Source organism: Eublepharis macularius, chromosome 6 (assembly GCF_028583425.1).
Source record: "Eublepharis macularius isolate TG4126 chromosome 6, MPM_Emac_v1.0, whole genome shotgun sequence".
Taxonomy (NCBI): domain Eukaryota; kingdom Metazoa; phylum Chordata; class Lepidosauria; order Squamata; family Eublepharidae; genus Eublepharis; species Eublepharis macularius.
In genome coordinates, this window is record NC_072795.1 from 42923876 (window position 1) to 42942361 (window position 18486).

Here is an 18486-nt window from a genome sequence, read left to right on the forward strand (position 1 = left end):
GCCACCCAGAGCAAACTGTACCGACATTGACCGATCAATTATCAGACTCAGCAGAAGGTAGCATCATTCATGGACAAAACAAATGGCACTATTTGAAAACATTCAGAAAACCTGCAATTCAAATGCAGGGTGGATCTGCAGCATAGAGCATCCCATGTTGGAAAAGCAAAATGGTCACCTTAATTTCTATAAGCAAAGATGCTTGGTTTTTATTGACCATAGGTGGGTCTGTACATGGCCCCTTTCAACTTCTTAGTTTCATGCCCTGTGGTTTGTTTCTTTTGTAGTAAATCAGCAGGAAATGTTTGAACTTCATATAGATTTGGAAGAGTTACTCATCTATTTCAAAAAGGTTAATCCATTTCTGGAACAGAAATGTTAATCTGTATTTGCTGGACTCCAAAGAAGAGTTTTCTGATGCAGCCAGAACAAAAAGAGCTTTGTGTGCACGTTTTGACACACACACAAATTAAAACCTGTCAACAGTATTAACTCTTGTCATGCTTGTGAACTACAAGGAATTAAAACATACCTCTCTCATTTGCTTGCCCTATGTGTGGGAGTAGCCAAACAGTACAAAGACTGTTTTCAGTTTATATTATAAAGTTTATATTATACATAAACTTTATATTATATATATATTCAGTTTATATTATAAGGATGCAAAGAATCTGGAGGTGAAAACAATGTACAGTATACTGTTTCTGCCTATGTACTGGATCTACATAGCCAACCACATATGTCACACAGAATGCAGCATAACAATGCAAAGTGAGCACTATTGTAGGGAAAACAAGCACTGAGCCTGAACTTCTGTGAACTAGTATATTGGCATAGGCAGTTCTTAACACATTGCAATTCATAATTCTGACAACAGCATTCAGTAGATCTACTTGATAAACTAGAATGAGCTTCTTTACTGACAACTGATCTGATTCCTAGGAGGGTAACCAAATGGGAAGACAACCAAAAATAAGAGTTAAAAAGTAATTCGTAGACAGCTTAAGTCAGATTCCTTTATGTTCAGATTCACCTTATCCTGTTTATTTATATTTATAGACATGAATTTTCTTTTATACATTCTAAGAAAAACATAAAAGCAAAACATAGTGGTAGCTGTTTCAGGAAATATTCTGAATATTTATATTTGAAAGAGACCGGTATACATCAGAGATAGGAATCCTTAGGGCGGTGTTTCCCAACCTTTTTCCCATAGAGGAACCTCTAAATTTTTCAAATCCGGAGGCATCTATGAAAATATTTATAGGCCAGAAAAAGTTGATGGAGGAGAATGCAATTCAATTACTGCTAAATCATGGTCTAGAAAATTTATTTATAAAAAGCTGCTGTGTATTTGTGTCAATTTCTGTGCATTATCTAATCTAATTTGCTGCACTGGTCTTTTTCTCTCCACTTGCCTTTCTCTCACCACTAGTGAGGCAGCTCTGTAACAATAAAAAACAAACAGACACAGTACAACTACATATAACCTTAATAAGTGTGGTATTTCAAGAAATGCCTGGAAATTTTCACAGTATTTCAGAAATTGTATATATTTATTTCATGATTTCTTACAGAACCCCTATGTCCTGCAGAACTCTGGCTGGGAAACGCTGCCTTAAGGAAGCGTGAGCTTCAGATTGCTTGTGTAGGAAGAGGTATAAAGCTGCCTAATATTTTTAAAAAACCTTTCCATTAAAAGTATAGGAGGGGAAAAGATACAGACCTTGCTTGTTTTCTTTTTAAAGAGCAATGTAATGGGAGCTTTCATAAATGAATTACTCCCCCACCTCCATCTACAGTCAGAAGTTGTACTGTTTATGGCAAATCCATTGTATTCCAAGAAGAAATAACAAAATAATTATCACCCCAATCCCCAACAACTTGACTACTAGTTATCTGCCTTAAGGTGCTATCCTAAAACAGTTGTTCTAAAAGTTACAGCAGTTAGTGCACTTAATTTAAAAGTAGGATCCACTGGTGACAAATAGGAATTACTTTCAAAAGTGTGTGCTTTAAGGAGTTATTCGTTTACATTGTAAGAATGCCATGCAGTTAGGAACTGGAGGTCTTATTGGTCAATGAACTCAGGGAGGACACAGCTTCAGAAGTACAGATTTTCCAGGTACTCTTTCATACAGCATTAAAGTCCAAGGAAGCACAAAGTAACTAAAGGTTCCCTCGGAGTCTCTCTACACAAGAGTTGCCCATTTCATCCATAAAAAGTTCTCTGTTCTTCACTAAAGATTCTTTTGCAAAGTAGTTCATTGTGCAAGATACAAGACTATTCCCACCATGACACCATCTTCCTCCCATTTGTTCATATTTTTTTCTGTTCTAGCTGGAAGAACTATGGATTGTTGGAGGAAAATACAAAGCAGTGGCTGGATTTTCCCCACCTTGATCCTGTGTATATATGGCTTCTTCGCTATGATGAGACCGTCAGAGCCTTTCCTCACACCTTATCTAGCGGGACCTGATAAAAACTTGACCATCGAGGAGGTACAGTGAAACTCCTTACCTATACGGGGATCTAAAGAAGTGTTGGTCTTTTTCAGACAGTTTTTTCCTAGATTGCATCACTCACCTGCTCTGACAATATGGCCCCAACTTCCACAAGCACTCTTTGTTGTTGGGAAATCACAGTTTCAGTACACAAGTCATTAGCTGTAGGTGCAGTTCCTTTGCCAATCCTACTGTGAAGGAACTGCTGCAAAGCTAATGTGGGATGGGAGTGAATGATGATTCTTGGTTCCTAAATTCAAAATATGGTGCATATAGCCCTCTAAATTTCAAAATGGGATGAGGTGGAAATCATGGCCACTGAACAAACAATATGGAGCCCCAGAGACGCTGTCAGTCCGCACATCACTCTTAGAACAGCAGTGGCACCTTAGATACCAAGTCAGAGCTCCCTTATTCAGACACCAAGTTGTTGGTGTAAGATGCCACTGGACTCAAATCCCACTGTTCTACTGCAGACCAACACGGCTACCCACTTAAAACACCACACTTATAGATGCTCCATTTCCTTGTGAACTCTTAATACAGAACTAAAGGAATTAAATTCAGCTTTGGAGGGGTACACTGAAACAATTGTGAACAATATACAAGTCCATCTTGCAAGAATACAAGAAAGTACTGAACACAGCTTTGTATTGTTTTTTTCCCCTGGTGTTTTTAGGATATACCTATAGATTTATTATGATTTATTTTACCAATATTTTGAGAAGCAGGAATAAATGAAAATATTTTAATACATATTAATGCGGTGGTATTGAGTCCATTGAAATTCCTTTAAGCTCCAATCCAGGCCCAGTTAAAATAGCCACCAGTCTCCTAAACAGAAGATTGACCTAAGTGGGAAAATCTGTGGATACTTAAATCCAGAGATTTGGGGCCATGAACAGATAAGACAGATGTTTGTACAAATCTGAAAAAAAGTTCTAGGTTTGTAGAAAAATCTGAAATCTGAAAAAAGTACATTTGGAGTTAACCCCCACTCCAGTATAAGCTCAATGGAGCCTGTAAAAAACTCCATGGCCGAGGTCCCTCATATCTGTGAAACTGCCTGTCTCCATATGTTCCACCACAACAGCTTCACTCATCTGAATAGGGCCCTCTGCAGATACCACCCTGCGGTTGGGCAGAATCAACAACTGCCTATACACATGCACAACCTGGAAGTGACAGTGGTAGCTCTTGGAATCACCGCAACTCTATGGTAAAACACTATAGTGATTACTAGAGCTATCACCACCACTTCCAGGTTGTTGCCTATGCCAAAGGGAGGGAAAGCAGGAAAGAAGTCAGAGGGGCAGATAAAGGTAGGCCGGCTGGTGCATGGGAAGGAGTGAAGGTAGCAGGAAAAGGGTAGAGGCTATGAGGACTTTTATAGAAAGGGAGTAAGAAATAGTGGGGGAGGGGGAAATGATATGCCCCCACAAGTCCTTGTGGGGCCCTCACTTGTAAAAACGGTATGTTCCAGGTTTGGGGGAACCAGGAGCAGAGTGCACTCAGAAGTTCCCCTATGCCCCCTACTAGGTTCCCCTTCTTGCCCTCCCACCCACATGCCCCCCCTTCTGCCTGTGCGTCTTTCCTTTGCCCACTTAAAAGTTTTCCTACCACCTGTAGTCACAGCTGCCCACACTGCCTGAACACCTTTTCCCAATGGTGCTGGATGATGGGTGCAGCTAGGAGTGGAGTGCAGGCATCAGAGGAGATGTGTGAGGAGGAAGTCAGCAGCAAGGGTCCTCTTTTGCCAAGGGGTAAATAGGTCTTTTGGATTTGAAGACAAAAACACACAAGCGTTGAAGGAAAGCAGATTTATTAAATCCCTCCAGTAAGGTACAGGAAATAAATAAATAAATGCAAAAGCAACAGAGAAAAGATACATAATACATCTTATGCTTACACTCCTATACTGCTGTTGAGAACACCTGGGGATGACAGCAGGTGGACCTCTGGTTCTGGCTGGTTGCACAGCGCTGCTCCGTGGTTCAGCCTGAGCTGAGGTTCAGCTGGGAAGGGTTTTTTTAAGAGAGCCCATTTGGTGTAGTGGTTAAGAGTGACGGGATTCTAATATAGAGAACTGGGTTTGATTCCCCACTCCTCCATGTGAAGCCAGCTAGGTGACCTTGAGTCAGTCACAGCTCTTCCAGAGCTCTCTCAGCCCCACCCACCTCACAGGGTGATAGTTGCAGGGATAATAACAACATACTTTGTAAACCGCTCTGAGTGGGCGTTAAATTGTCCTGAAGGGAGGTATATAAATCAAATGTTGTTGTTGTTGTTGTTACTATTATTATTATTAAGACTTATATAGGTACTAAGTTGCGTAGTTACAGCCAGTACTTGTTTTCAAAGAGAAAGAGATGATATATGCAAAGCCAACTGATAAGCAGTGTCTGGCAAGTGTCCAAGATGAAGAAGGTTACTATCCTCCCTGAAATTCTCATACTAGGCGCTGCTAATCTAAACACCTTACTCCTAAATGCAATAGCATGGAATTATGATTAGACAAATGGACATTAGAGTAAAAATCAAAGTCTTTAAGAGAAAAGCACTTTACGTTGCCAACGGGAATGTTCAGGCCTCGTCTGCAACTGGGTACAAGATGGAGGGACTGTGGCATACCGCTCACTCCTCAAGATTACAATAATCTTCCACAAAAGGTGCCACAACAGTTCCCCACAAGCAGCCATGGGCCCTGGCAACTGCCCCACCTCATCATGTGCTGACACCAGCCCTGCTTGTAACTGTTTACCTAAATGGGAGGCGGGGGGGGGGGGGTTCCCACATGTGCCATCAAAAAAAATAGAGGGGTTATTTTAAATGCACATACCAGTTATATGCCCTAGTAAAACCCTTTTTGCATATAACCTTTTTGGGGGGAGTTGTCTTATATTCAGGGTTGTTTTCCTTTCTGATAATACATGTCCTTTCAGGATTTGCTGCTGTGGTATTGAACTCACAGTTTACTGTTTATGAATGTGATGCCATTCACGGGAATTCTGCCCATACAGAAGTATTTTTTAGATCTTTCATACGGCTGACAGTATGGGAGAGTGATGGTGCCACTTGCTGTGGGGCTAGCAATCTCTGAGAGAGAACTGTTACCTGCACTGGCAAAGCACAGTGTTTGGAAATACTATATAAGGGCAAAAAATCAATAAAGTATCATATCATGCCTCCTGTTTCCTTTGAAAAAAGATCACCTGTCAGTTAGCTGGAGGAGACCACTTTAATGCACACACAGTGTTACTGAGTGAGATTATGAATTAAATATTGATCTAGAGTACCTGCGTACTTCTGCTAACCACGTTCAGGGGAACAAAATCAGGGAAAGAGATGAAGGGACATGGGAGGTGGTAGAAAGCAGTGGCAGCTCCTATCACAGTTCACTTCTTGCTGTTGTATCGAAAATGAGGACGCGTACAAAACAATCCTCATTTCTTCATTCTGTCTACCAAATGCCTCCTTTACACTCCTTAGGTGCAAAGAAGGCTGACCTAGAAACCTGATCAGGTCTATGTGGGGCACAGGGTGGAACTGGTCAAACTTCCACATTCAGAGAAAGTAAGCCTCTGAATACTAGTGCTAAGATACAAGGTCAGGCAACAGCCAGGACTTTGCCCTGTGTGGAGGCCTTCCAGGGCAATAGGTTGGTTACTGTGTGAAACAGGATGGATTGCTGGTCTGATCCTGCAGGAGTCTCAGCACCATCAGTTTGGGGGTGGGGAGCAGCTGCCCCTGGCATTGAGGGATATTAGCCTAAGGCCTTCCACAAGGAGGGCAAATTAGGCGATACTTTTGTAACATCATTATATCCTTATGTTTTTCATAGCGTATTGTCAGTTTCTTAGCTCTACGAGGATTTTCCCTTTCTCTTCCAGATAACACAAACAGTTTTTCCAGTTTGGACATACTCCTACCTGGCTCTGTTGTTCCCTGTGTTCCTGCTGACAGACTACGTACGCTATAAACCTGTCATCATCATCCAGGGAGTGAGCTTAATCATTACTTGGCTGCTACTTTTATTTGCCCATGGCGTGTCGGCCATGCAGCTGGTGGAGTTTGCCTATGGAATGGTGACTGCTACAGAGGTGGCCTATTATGCCTACATATACAGCGTTGTCAGTATTGATCATTACCAGAAGGTGACAAGTTATTGCAGAAGCATCACTTTGGTGGCAACCACAGTAGCTTCCTTGCTGGGGCAACTTTTAGTCTCTTTAGCCCAGGTGTCTTACTTTTATCTCAATGCCATAACATTGGCTTCTGTCTCTGTGGCATTTATATCTTCATTCTTTCTGCCAATGCCTCAAAAAAGTATGTTCTTTCATAGAAAGTCTTCCCCAGAAGTATCCATCGGACCAACAGAAAAGGATCGACAAAATGTAACCAACCAAGCAAATTCCCAACAGGACAAAGATGTAATGACATCATCAGACAACTCTCAGAACTCACCTGTTTCCCAGCCATTCAAAAACCAAGACCAGAAACACTTTCTGACAGTGCTTGTACAACTGTGCAAGGACTTGAAGGAATGCTACACCACAAAGAAACTTCTTTATTGGTCAATATGGTGGGCATTAGCCACTGCAGGCTTTAACCAGATCTTGAATTACGTTCAGGTCCTATGGGATGATAAAGCACCTTCACATAGTTCTGCAGTTTATAACGGAGCTGTTGAAGCAATAGCAACATTTCTGAGTAAGCTTTTCATTTTCAATTTGGCATGTATGTTGTTGAGTACTTTTATTTAAATGTCAAGTTTTGTTTCTGCCTACCCAGCATAAAAAGGGACAAAAATGTTATACAACCAAAATGTAAGAGCAGGATTCAGGTCCAGTAGCACCTTACAGACCAACTAGAGTTCCAGGGTATGAGCTTTTGAGAGTCAAAGCTTCCTTCATCAGATACATGGTGTAGAAAAAGGTAGGAGTTTTGATGAAAAACATGAGACTCCTACCTTTTCCCACTCTGTGTGTCTGACAAAGGGAACTTTGATTCTGGAAAGCTCATACTCTGGAAAACCAGCTGGTCTTTAAGGTGCTACTGGACTCGAATCTTGCTCTTCTACTACATACTAACAGTGCTACGCACCTGAAATCAAAATATAATAAACCTTCAGATTTGCCTCAGATCAGAACTTGACATGTAGTCAAATTTGCACAAACAGCTTTTGTACATATAAGCCTGTTCATTTATTAAAATAGGGATTGTGTGTGAATGCACATAGATATGCTATTTTTGTGGAAATAAATTAATACAGACCTTCAGGATATGGTAGTTCTGTGCATGCATTATCGATAAGAAACAACTAAATTGGGAGCAAAATATATTTTTCCAGTTTGTCCATAAATCTGTCGTGTCTATCTAGGAATGAGTGGCCGGTAACATAAGATTCATCCTTTCAATTGCAGCACAACAGATCCTGTTGTTAATTAGAGGGCAATCCTAAGAAGAGTTACTCCAGTCTAAGCCCATATCTGAAGAACAGAGCTTTGACTCTAAAAAGCTTATACCCTTGAAAAATTGTATTATAGTGTTAGTATGATTTCACATTTTGGGACGTCATTATTATGACACTGCACTATAGGTCATACTCCAGGGGTGTGTAGTTTTAAAATGTTGTAATTTTTATAAAAAACTTTTTTATTACTTACATTGCATTAATTTTTGTATCCCACCCCATACATATACATCTTTATTGTACAGGTCTGGGCTGAGGGCTGTAGTCACTGCCATCCAGATCAGATTCAAGCCAGGGTAAGACAGAGAAGTTAAACTCTTTCCTTCTCTCCTTCTTTTGGTGTGTTTGACACTTTGTCTCATATGCCCAAGATGCTAGAGGAGGAATCCTCTGCCTACTAGACTAGGCCAAACCAGCAGTACTGGAAGCACAAACCTCAGTAAGAGGCAGCTTTTGACCCCATGGTAAGCAGGAAGGGAGGGGAGGGGAAGAAACTTTGCATGTTAGTAATATACCCTTCTTTTTCCATTTGCTGACTTCCTTGAACTCTAAACTAGACAACTAGGCACCAGAGTAATGAAGAGAATCTAATATTGACTAATAATGGATATCACTTTTTTAGATAGCTTGCATCGTATCAGTATTAACAGAACTGGCTTTTTCATTTATTTATTTGCTTTAATAAATTAATGTTGCATCCTCTCTAAGCAAAGATTATCAGCTATTTTTATTTCTCCAGTACTGTTGAGGTGATACTCATATATAGCTTTAGAGACTGTAGGAATTATTCAACATGAGATTTCATGAGGAAACCAAGGCTTTCTCCATCCTTAGAGAAGCAAGTCGTTTCTCCTCTATCCAAACAAAGATGATAGCTTTTCCTGGAAGACTTTTTTCAGCCTCACTTGAATTATGCAAGTGATCTACATACTTTTGGGGTAAGGTGCACCAAACACCCACCTTGATTTTTAGAATATTGCCAACTTTTTTTTTAACTTTTTGCTTTATTGTTTTAAGGTAGCTCTGACTATAGTGATCATGAAACAGATATATTACATACTCAAATAATTACCCTATGAGCTCAGTTTATAAAATTAAAAATGTGGGGTGAATCAAAGTCTGAGCAAACAATTCCAGATGATAGCTTTTATTCTCCAATTTTAGTTGGTTGAATGATTCATTTATCTTGAATAAAATGGAACTGCCCTTATATACCACTCTTCTAGACAGATTAGTGCCCCACTCAGAGCACTGAACAAAGTCAGTATTATTATTATCCTCACAAATAGAGCTGGGGAGCTGGAGCTCAGAGGAGAGGCTTACCCAAGGCCACTTACTAAGCTCATGGCAGCAGTAGAATTCGAACCCACAGCATGCTGAACCCAACCACTGAACCACTATACTACAGCTGTGTAGAATACCACTGCCTTCCGATTGACATACCCTGGCAAATGAGACCATATTCTATATGAGCTATGTTAATTGCACTAGCTACTTATGCTTCTAAAATTAAAATGTTGGATTTTGACTTATAAAGGCCTTCGCAATGTAGGATCAACACATCCAAAGAATTACTTTTCCCTATTTTCAGCCTACAAATCAGCTGCTCCCAGTAGATTAGCATTCTTTATATGCTCCTTGAGAAATCAGAACATTGGTGGTTATAAGCAATGTCTTTTTTTGTGGTGGGTTCTAGGCAGGGGTCATTTCGTAGAAAAAGAGCTGAAGGGACTCATTAGCATAACTCATTAGCATATGCCATGCCCCTTGACATCACCAGAAATGTGTCATTGGCACAACTGATTTGCATATGCCACACCCCCTGACATCACCTGTCCTGGCTGCTTTGGACCCAATCCTGGCCATTCAGGGCCGAAATTGGGCCCAAAATGGCAAAAAGGGGCTGAAAATGGCTGAAAAGGAGCCCAAAATGGTCAGGATCGGGCTGCAGCTGACACCACCCGTCAGAGGCCCAATCTGGGCCGTTTCAGCCCCAATCCAGGATGAAACGGGCCCAAAATGGCCAAGAGTCAGGTGGGTGGGGCCACCTGACATGTGACCTCTTTCGGGAACTGTGGGAACTGCGTTCCTGCATGTTCCCCCTCGAAATGAGCCCTGGTTCTAGGGTTTGGAATGAGTTGCTGGTAGAAATTAGCAGGTCCTTTTGGGGAGCAGTCCTAAGCAGGTCCATTCAGAAGTTCCATCTGGGCTTATTCCCAGGAAAGTGTACTTGGAACAGCACCATTACTTGCCTATCTATTATAAGGATGTTATTTTGGCTCATGTTTGGCTGACCAGTTAGTGAGCAGACAGCTGTACTTGTAGGATGCTGATTTTATAATGTGTTGTGGGCAGGATCTCTTTAATTGTTTATTAACCTCTTTGAATGCTTGGAATTTTTTTAAATAAAACAAAGTTTCAGAATGTCTTAATAAAATAAAACTATTGTGAACACCGTTAACCTGGTGACTCACTTGCAGACCAATGATTCCATGTACTAGGAAGTTAGATAGAATCATAGAATCTTTAGTAAAAGGCGAAAGATTTGTGTGAGCTGAAAAGAAACCCGAGTGTATGAATCATAGAATCATAGAGTTGGAAGGGGTCATACAGACCATCTAGTCCAACCCCCTACCCAGTGCAGGATCAGCCTAAAGCCTCTCTATAGAATCATAGATCATGCACTTTATATCCGGTAAGATAGGCTTCTAGCTTATGGAAGCTCATGCTGTGTTAAAGTTTGCTAGTTTGGCAGATGGTTTTTAATATCTCAGCTAGTCTTTTGGAATTATTGTATAAACGTATCCATCTTTTCCAAAGGAATGTTGTGCTCTTTTAAATTTTGTTGCATGCTTTGTTACTTTTACAAGCATTCAATGTTTCTATATTACTAGGTTCAATAACATCGTTGACTGTAGGATATGTAAAAATGAACTGGGATCTAACTGGGGAACTGGCATTGGGAATCTTCTCTGCGCTGGATGCTGGATCACTCTTCTTGATGCATTTTACCAAGGACATCTGGACCTGCTATGTTGCCTATCTAGTTTTCAAGGCATGTTACATGCTACTGATAACTATTGCAACGTAAGTATACGTAAGTTGCCTATACCAATTACTTACCTCTTAGTTTGGGTCATTTTTAAAGGAATGGTTAGACACATGGCACATTAGCAAAAAAGGGAAAGTTCAGGGACACAGCCCTGTGATGTGTAAAAGCTATTGATGTTTACTACTTTCAAGAAGTTTCGTTTTTTGGGTTAGCACTCCACAGCAGTAAGCCCCATTCCATCATTTCATTAAACTGCATATGCTGACTGAACCTTATACACAGCACCCCTACAACTGTAGTATAATCCATCTGGAAACAGTTGTGTTGTAAAAATAAAACTATCTTGAGTCTTCATAATGAAAAGACAAGAGAGACTGCTAGAGCAATAGTGGAGAAAGACTTTGTATAAATCTGATTAGGCACATGCTACAGCTCATTTTAAAGCCTACATACACCATGGCAGTTATAGCAGCGAAGGAGCAACATTTCCCCACCACCATTGAATTCACAGTGTAAACCCTTGGGACTCTTCTGGGTAGTCATGGGCCTACTGGGCTCTGGCCTACAGGAGGAGTAAGATTGCTAGTCTCCTGCCCCCAGCTACTGCCCCTCCCACTGCTTACCTGGCTGGTGGAGGGGAGGCGCGGAATTAGCTGGCGACGTGCACTCCATCCAGGAGGCACGTGAACTGGTCACACATACTCCTGCATTGCTGAAAATAATGACATTTCCAGCACTACACAGAAGCAACAGGTCACAATGGGTGCCAATTCTCTAAAAATCAGCCCCAAACTCTAAGTGCAATTCAAGGAGCTGGTATGGACCTTTAAAGCTTTATGCAGCTTAGAGACCAGCATACCTTAAGGACTGCCTTCTCCCATATGACACTAGCTGTCCACTTCTATCATCTTTGGAGGCCCTTCTTCAGGTTTCCCTGCCATCTGAGCTAGATAGGTGGCAACATGAGAAAGGGCCTTCTCAGTTGTGGTGCCAAAGTTTGGAACTCCCTCCCCACAGAAATCCATCTATCTTCCTCTATCATTGTCTTCTGCCAGTGGGTGAAGAAGACTTTTGTTTCAGTTGGCATACCCTCACTAACTGGTATTGGTTGGTTTTGGTGTTGTATATTTTTTATTGAATTATTTTATATATTATTTTAAATGCTGTTTCAATGTTCACAACCATGGGAACCCTATCTGGGTAGAAAGGCACCATTAAAATGTTTTAAATAAAATAAAAATATTAATGATGAAGTTACCTCAGTTTCTAAAGAGCTCCTTCTAACCTTTTCCTTCCTTCTTCATCACCCACTTAATCACATTATCGCGTAATGGCCTTGCCTATTTTCCTGAAAAATGAGTTAGGGGCATATTGGGCAAAAGTGCTCAGAAGAGCCACAGGTCCATCTTCAGCCACTGAGTACTACTGCCCACCTTTCTAATTTATTGTGCACCGTATACATTAGGACTCTAAAGCTATACTATTGTTATCAGGAGTCCAAATTCATTTCATTTAAGCATATTACACCCCAAATAAAACACTGGATTGAATCCCACAGAATTGTTCCACTATTGGTACAGCATTCTATCAGTGCAAGAGGTTCTTCTACTAACAGAGGTCTGCTTGTGTCAAAATAAATCTCCCCAGTGTTGGAAGGGAGGGGGGCACATTTTCCTCTCCTGGAACTGATATCCTTTTACAATGCTTTGGCCAGCTACATCTTTTTTGGCTAAACACAAAAACTTGTTAAAATGCTACTGACAGTATTCTAACATAAAAGTTTAATTTTAGATTTCAGATTGCTGTCAATCTCAGCATGGAACGCTATGCTTTAATGTTTGGATTCAACAACTTTGTTGCACTGCTCATTCAGACTGTTCTGACCATTACAGTGGTGGATTCAACAGGGCTAGGACTGGATGTTGGGACTCAGGTAAAATGAATTGCTATTATATCGCATTGCTAATTCAGTCACTTAAGTGCTTCTTGGCCATTTAGATAGCTTCAGACATCTTAAACATGCCTAACCCTCTGTTGAATGGAGGCCTTTGTATTTCTAGGGGAAAACATGTAAATGGTTAAGATATGCAAGTTAATTTTTTAAAAAACCCATTCCTTTAATCAACATATATGATTGCTCAGTTTAAAATAGCCTTTTATAAATATACCACAATTCATCACAATTTTACAGTTTGTTCCAAAGACTTGCATCTACCTTACTGTGGCCAACTAATGAGAAATTTGTTCAGCATTGGCTTTCTTATTACTGACCTTGTAAGTTCAAGGATCAAGGGCCAAGGGTGAATGAAATGCTATACTGAACCCAAACAAACATAACCTTGAAAGTTGACCAAAATCACTAAATGATGTTACTTTCACATCTCACCAATCAGTCCAATTATATAGTTTTCTGTTTCGAAGATTTGCCTCCATATCAATATGCATGCACATAAAATTCCTCCAAATCCCCACCTGCACTCCAGTAACTGAAGAGATCTGGAAATTCTGTATGCTTTGGAAGCTGCCAGGGTTGCCCAGTCTTTCATGCCTGCTCAGTTTGATAGCTAATCACATCACCATTATTAGATAACTTCAAAAGCTAAAACATGCAAGGAGGAATGGGGAAAAACACTCATGATGTTAGTGGACAAATTGTAGATTACAATAACACACAAGATGCAGACCACCGCATGTCAAATGTAATGGTAATGTTGGACATCTTTTGGAGGTCAGACCACAAGATGCTGGCTCAGCAGCAAGCTTATGGGAAATGAAGTGAACCATACTAGCTACAGCATCAACCAAGTTTAAATAAGTGACTCTGGGACACAAATGGTACAAGATGCTTTTTCTGCACATTAGACAAGCACAGGACCAACAAAGACTGGCAGGAAGCATCTCATTTTCCTCCATTTCCCCCTCCCCCTTTCTTGAAAGCTCCTATAAGCCTCTCCCTTTTTCCTGCTTTCTTCCCTCCTTCTCACCTACTAGCCAACCTACTTTTATCTGCCCCTATTTTTAACTTTCCCACTTTCTCTCCACCTAGCAGCCTCTCCCCAGATAAAGGCTGGCCCAGCTTGTCTGAGTTGCCTAGTGCTGGCCAGACTGTGCAGTTTCATGATGGGACACCTGCAAGGACTTGCAGGGGGCACCTCACTTTCCCTGTATCCCCTCCCCCTGCTTTTTACTGACAGAAAACAAGGCTTGAAAGATGGCAATACTGTTGTGGCTGCCTAGCAACAGGCACTGAGGGCATTCATTTCTTAAAGCTCTTGGTGCTGTCATTTTGGAATGTTTTAACCAACAATTTTTTTTAGATTTCAATTTTTTCTGCAAATGTGGGCTTTTCTCAGATTTGTAGAAAGCTGTCCTATATATGGCTCCAATCTCCAGATTTTAAGTATCCATAGATGGAGCCATGTTGAGAATTAAATATATTAGTAATGATTGTGCTATCTGCTGTGCTGTAATATTCAGGGTATAGTACCTGAATCAAGTGAAGGGTTCACAAGCAACGTTCACTACTAAGTTACACATATTTACAGTAGTATATATAAGTTGCCGCTTCTTGAGCTATGATGGAAAAACAGCATGTTGAACTATTAGTGATTTATATTATCAGGCAGAGCCTTGTATATAACTCAACGTTTTGTAGCTGGTATTTGTTAAAGTGCTTGTGGACTTTGACATCTTCAATTCCCTTCCTAGTTCTTTCTCCCTGTAATGTCATTCTATCCCTCTCAAAAATTGTCCCGCTACCTGGGGGGGGGAGTCGTATTATAGGGATTTCCCCATAAGTTTAGGTTATTTAAAACATAATATACCATCATAGGTATAATCCAGAGCAAATTGAGAGAATATATTACACAACCTGTACTTGTTTTATTTTCCAGAGTCACCTTCAGCTCACTCATAAATAAGATTCGCTTGTATTATACTAACAATGAATAACATTTTATATGGGTAAAGGTCTCATGGGGCATTTTTGGTGATATAGTGGTACTCATTCATACTTTTAGGAAGCTGAGAGCAGTCCTAAGTGTTGAGAAGGATGGTGGGTAGACAGGTTATGGCAAGTTTCCACTGGTTCCTAAGCTGCAAACCTTCCAGACATTAACAAACTCCTTACATCTTGATTCAGAAGCATGTTCTTTATGACATTTTCCACAGAATTCTCAGGAAATGTTTCCAAAACAAGCGAGTATTGGAAAGGGCCGGTCCATTCCAAATGCTTCCATAATAATCCTATACTACACTGGGCTTTCCAGCATTTAATTTTATTTTCCTTTTACAACCCCTCCCCATCCCTTTCCCTGCCCAAAACTTTATTTTTCAGGGAAGGGAAATGGAAAAATTGGGGAGGAGGCTTCACAAGTCTGAAAGGAGAGAATACAGCTTAGCATGTCATGTGCTGATTTGTTTAGCTGAAATTCAAATTTAGCTCAGTATTTCCAGTCCTTAAGAAGCTGGATTCTTCATGTAAGATCACATTTTGTATCTTTTCAGCACAACAATCACAGCACACACAGAGTCCTAGCTAATTGTATTTACCCAAATATGAAATAACTTCACCACAGTTCATGACTCACAAAACATAGAACCTTAATCTGTTGGATGACAGGATGAAGTTTTAAGGGTTACATCAGGGGTCCACAACATGGTGTCTGAGGGCACCCTGGCACCCACCAGTACCCTTCTTGATGCCCACCAAGTATTTTTAGGAAGTGGATGGGGCCAGGTGCTGGTCTTGCACAGCAGGGCTTCTGATTTGCCACTGAAGATCTGATTGGCTATGCAGATTAAAATAACATTATTTCAGTGGCAGTTGCCACCAGTGTTTGTTTTATTCTCTTTCATACCTCTTCCCAAGGGTATTTTTATAATTTACCTGTTAATGGCAACTGCCTTTACACACTACCACTCACCCTAAACCTCCCTTCTGGGGGTTTCACTGGCAGTTAAGGACAGTGACAACCTAGCATCTAACCCATATTTATGAGGCAGAGAGCCCTAACCCAGATCCTCACAGACCGCCCCCCCCCCCCGGTCCTCCCTCAGTCTATCAGATAGGCAGCCAATTCCCTATATTTCCTTCCCCTCACCCACCTACAGCCCAGAGCTATTGGAGAAAGAGAAAAACAGGGTTTCTCACCTGTAACTGTTGATCGTCGAGTCTCTTCTGTGCAGACACACATTGGGGACTGCGCAGGTGCAGGCCAGCCGCGGCTGGGCCATGGTCAACAACGTCCTAATGTGGGGCTGCACAGAAGGACGAAGACGATAAACAGGGTTTCTCACCTGTAACTGTTGATCGTCGAGTCTCTTCTGTGCACACATTAGAACGTTGTTGACCATGGCCCAGCCGCGGCTGGCCTGCGCCTGCGCAGTCCCCAATGTGGGGCTGCACAGAAGGACGAAGACGATCTTTGTGTTTACTTTCCTGTATAGATGCTGCCACCGTATACTTAAACTTGGCCCATTGGCTGTGACCAGAGTGTTCGAGGTTCGTGTATGTACTTTAATTCCCCTCAGGCAATGACTTCGAGCCAGCCAGGATTAAACAGAACCCCTCCTTTTATTTACAAGATAGAACACAAGAGCGAATGTTTTCAAAACTCATATATTATGGCTAAAGAGATTACTATGTAACAGATTAACAGCCAGCTATCTCCCATTGCCTCCTTTACCAGCATCCAAAACTCTTCTCTCTCCCCCCCCCCTTCCAAAGGACACAGTCACTGGCCCAGCATTCTGCCCCCTTATTGGTTGTTTCTCTGGAGGGGTGGAGCTGGAGCTAGCCCCGTCGATCACACCCCTCTTCTCCCAAGCACGAGTTTCTTCTGTGTGAGGCTCTACCTCCTGTGGGAGCCATTTTTCAGTTGGTTTTGCCTCTTGTGGCAGCTATTTTGTAATTTTGCCTACCACACTGTGCCAGAATTCCAAAGGTACTCACAGGTTCAAAAATGTTGGGGATGCCTAGCCTGCATAGTGTTCATTCCATAGTGGGCCAATGTGGATGCCATTTTCAGCCACAAAACTACAGTGGATCTGAATTATTAGACTTTGCATAACTACAAATGACATTTTATTATCCATCTGGTCAGAATCAGAGCAGTTATGTAGACTAAGGGACAAAGATAATACATGCATTTTATTTACTTCATTTATATCCCACCTTTCTCCCCAATGGGGACCCAAAGAGGCTTACGTAATTCTCCTCTCCTCCACTTTATCTTCACAGCAACCTTGTGAGTTGGTTGAGAGATTCCTCTTTCCCACTGGGAGGGTAGGTCTTGTATCAGGCATGCGGTCCTTCTTCATGCACATGCAACGCATGCATGCACCCTGAGTCAGACATGGTGACATCACCATGCTGGCCATGTGAGCACTCCCATGCTCTGCAGGGGGCTGAGTTGGCCCATTTGGGGCCTAAATGGGCCCCAAACGAAGAGTGGGAATGCTCCTGTGGTCAGCGTGACGATGTCACTTCCAGAAGTGACATCGCCATGCCCCCAGGGATTTGCCCCATCGCCCAGATTGCCCAGGGATCGGTGAGTGCCACCAGCAGGCACCTGGGAACCCTATTTTTATACCTTTCTGGCAGGGTAGGTGGGACCTGGCACTTGCTCATGCCAGTTGTGTGCTCTGCGTGTGTTTCCAGGGTGCCTGCCAGTGGCAGGTGAGCTCCAGGGGGCTTTCCGACTGCAACTGATTGCTGGGCGGTGGATGGGCAGGCAAGGGGGCAAATCCACAGAAGGTTGTCTGCCACTGGCAGGCACCTAGGAACCATAAGTATGATAGGCCCTAGGTCACCCAGTGAGCTTCCATGGCAGAGCAGAGATTTGAACCTGGTTCTTCTAGATCCCAATACAGCATTTTAACCACTACACCACTCCGTCTCTGCATGAAGTTATATTACAGCTAAGGCTTTGGGGATTATGCTGCTCTGTAAACTAAACTTATATGCCACTAACGGACAAAATGGTTGACACTTTATTATTGGGATGGCAGACAAGCATTTTGGAGGAGACATTTCATTAGCTATTCCTCTGTTTTCTTGCAGTTCCTCATATATGGTATTTACTTTGCAACAATAGCTGGGATTTTTCTAGTCAGAAGCATTTACAGTATTATCTCAATCAAATGCCAGAAGAACCTTCTTAGAAATCCTGAGACAAATGAAGCTGAAGACCAGAACATCAATGGCTATGCCACAAGACTCTGATTTTATTACCTTAAGCAATAGCAGCCTTGAAGACAAGTGACTGTTTAACAGAAGCAAGGAGAGTCTCGGACTATTCCATCTGAAATTACTAAGGCACAACAATTCAGACAAAGCTGCACAAAATTACCAAATTATTATCCATTTATGTTGTGGGAGAAAGCAAATATAGAATTTGTTTAACGAGTCGAGTAGCAATGTCCAGCCCGTTTTACCACAAAATTTTCCACTTGT

The 18486-nt window shown here is 41.6% G+C and overlaps 1 protein-coding gene across 1 annotated transcript; it reads left to right on the forward strand.

The window, feature by feature from the left end:
- Window positions 1-1581: 1581 nt before the first annotated feature.
- SLC19A3 (solute carrier family 19 member 3) lies at window positions 1582-18280 on the forward strand. Its single transcript, XM_054982461.1, has 6 exons — window positions 1582-1658; window positions 2342-2502; window positions 6396-7215; window positions 10873-11065; window positions 12822-12963; window positions 18094-18280. The coding sequence occupies exons 2-6, from the start codon at window positions 2353-2355 to the stop codon at window positions 18253-18255; spliced, it is 1467 nt and encodes a 488-aa protein (XP_054838436.1). The 5' UTR covers window positions 1582-1658; window positions 2342-2352; the 3' UTR covers window positions 18256-18280.
- Window positions 18281-18486: the final 206 nt, after the last annotated feature.

What these genes read in the sequence shown, in the direction of transcription:
- SLC19A3 (XM_054982461.1), top strand. Translation starts at nt 2,353, where the DNA reads ATGGATTGTTGGAGGAAAATACAAAGCAGTGGCTGGATTTTCCCCACC. An exon ending in AGCAATAGCAACATTTCTGA is followed by an intron (nt 7,216 to 10,872) that starts GTAAGCTTTTCA and finishes CTATATTACTAG; the next exon opens with GTTCAATAACATCGTTGACT. An exon ending in GACTGGATGTTGGGACTCAG is followed by an intron (nt 12,964 to 18,093) that starts GTAAAATGAATT and finishes GTTTTCTTGCAG; the next exon opens with TTCCTCATATATGGTATTTA.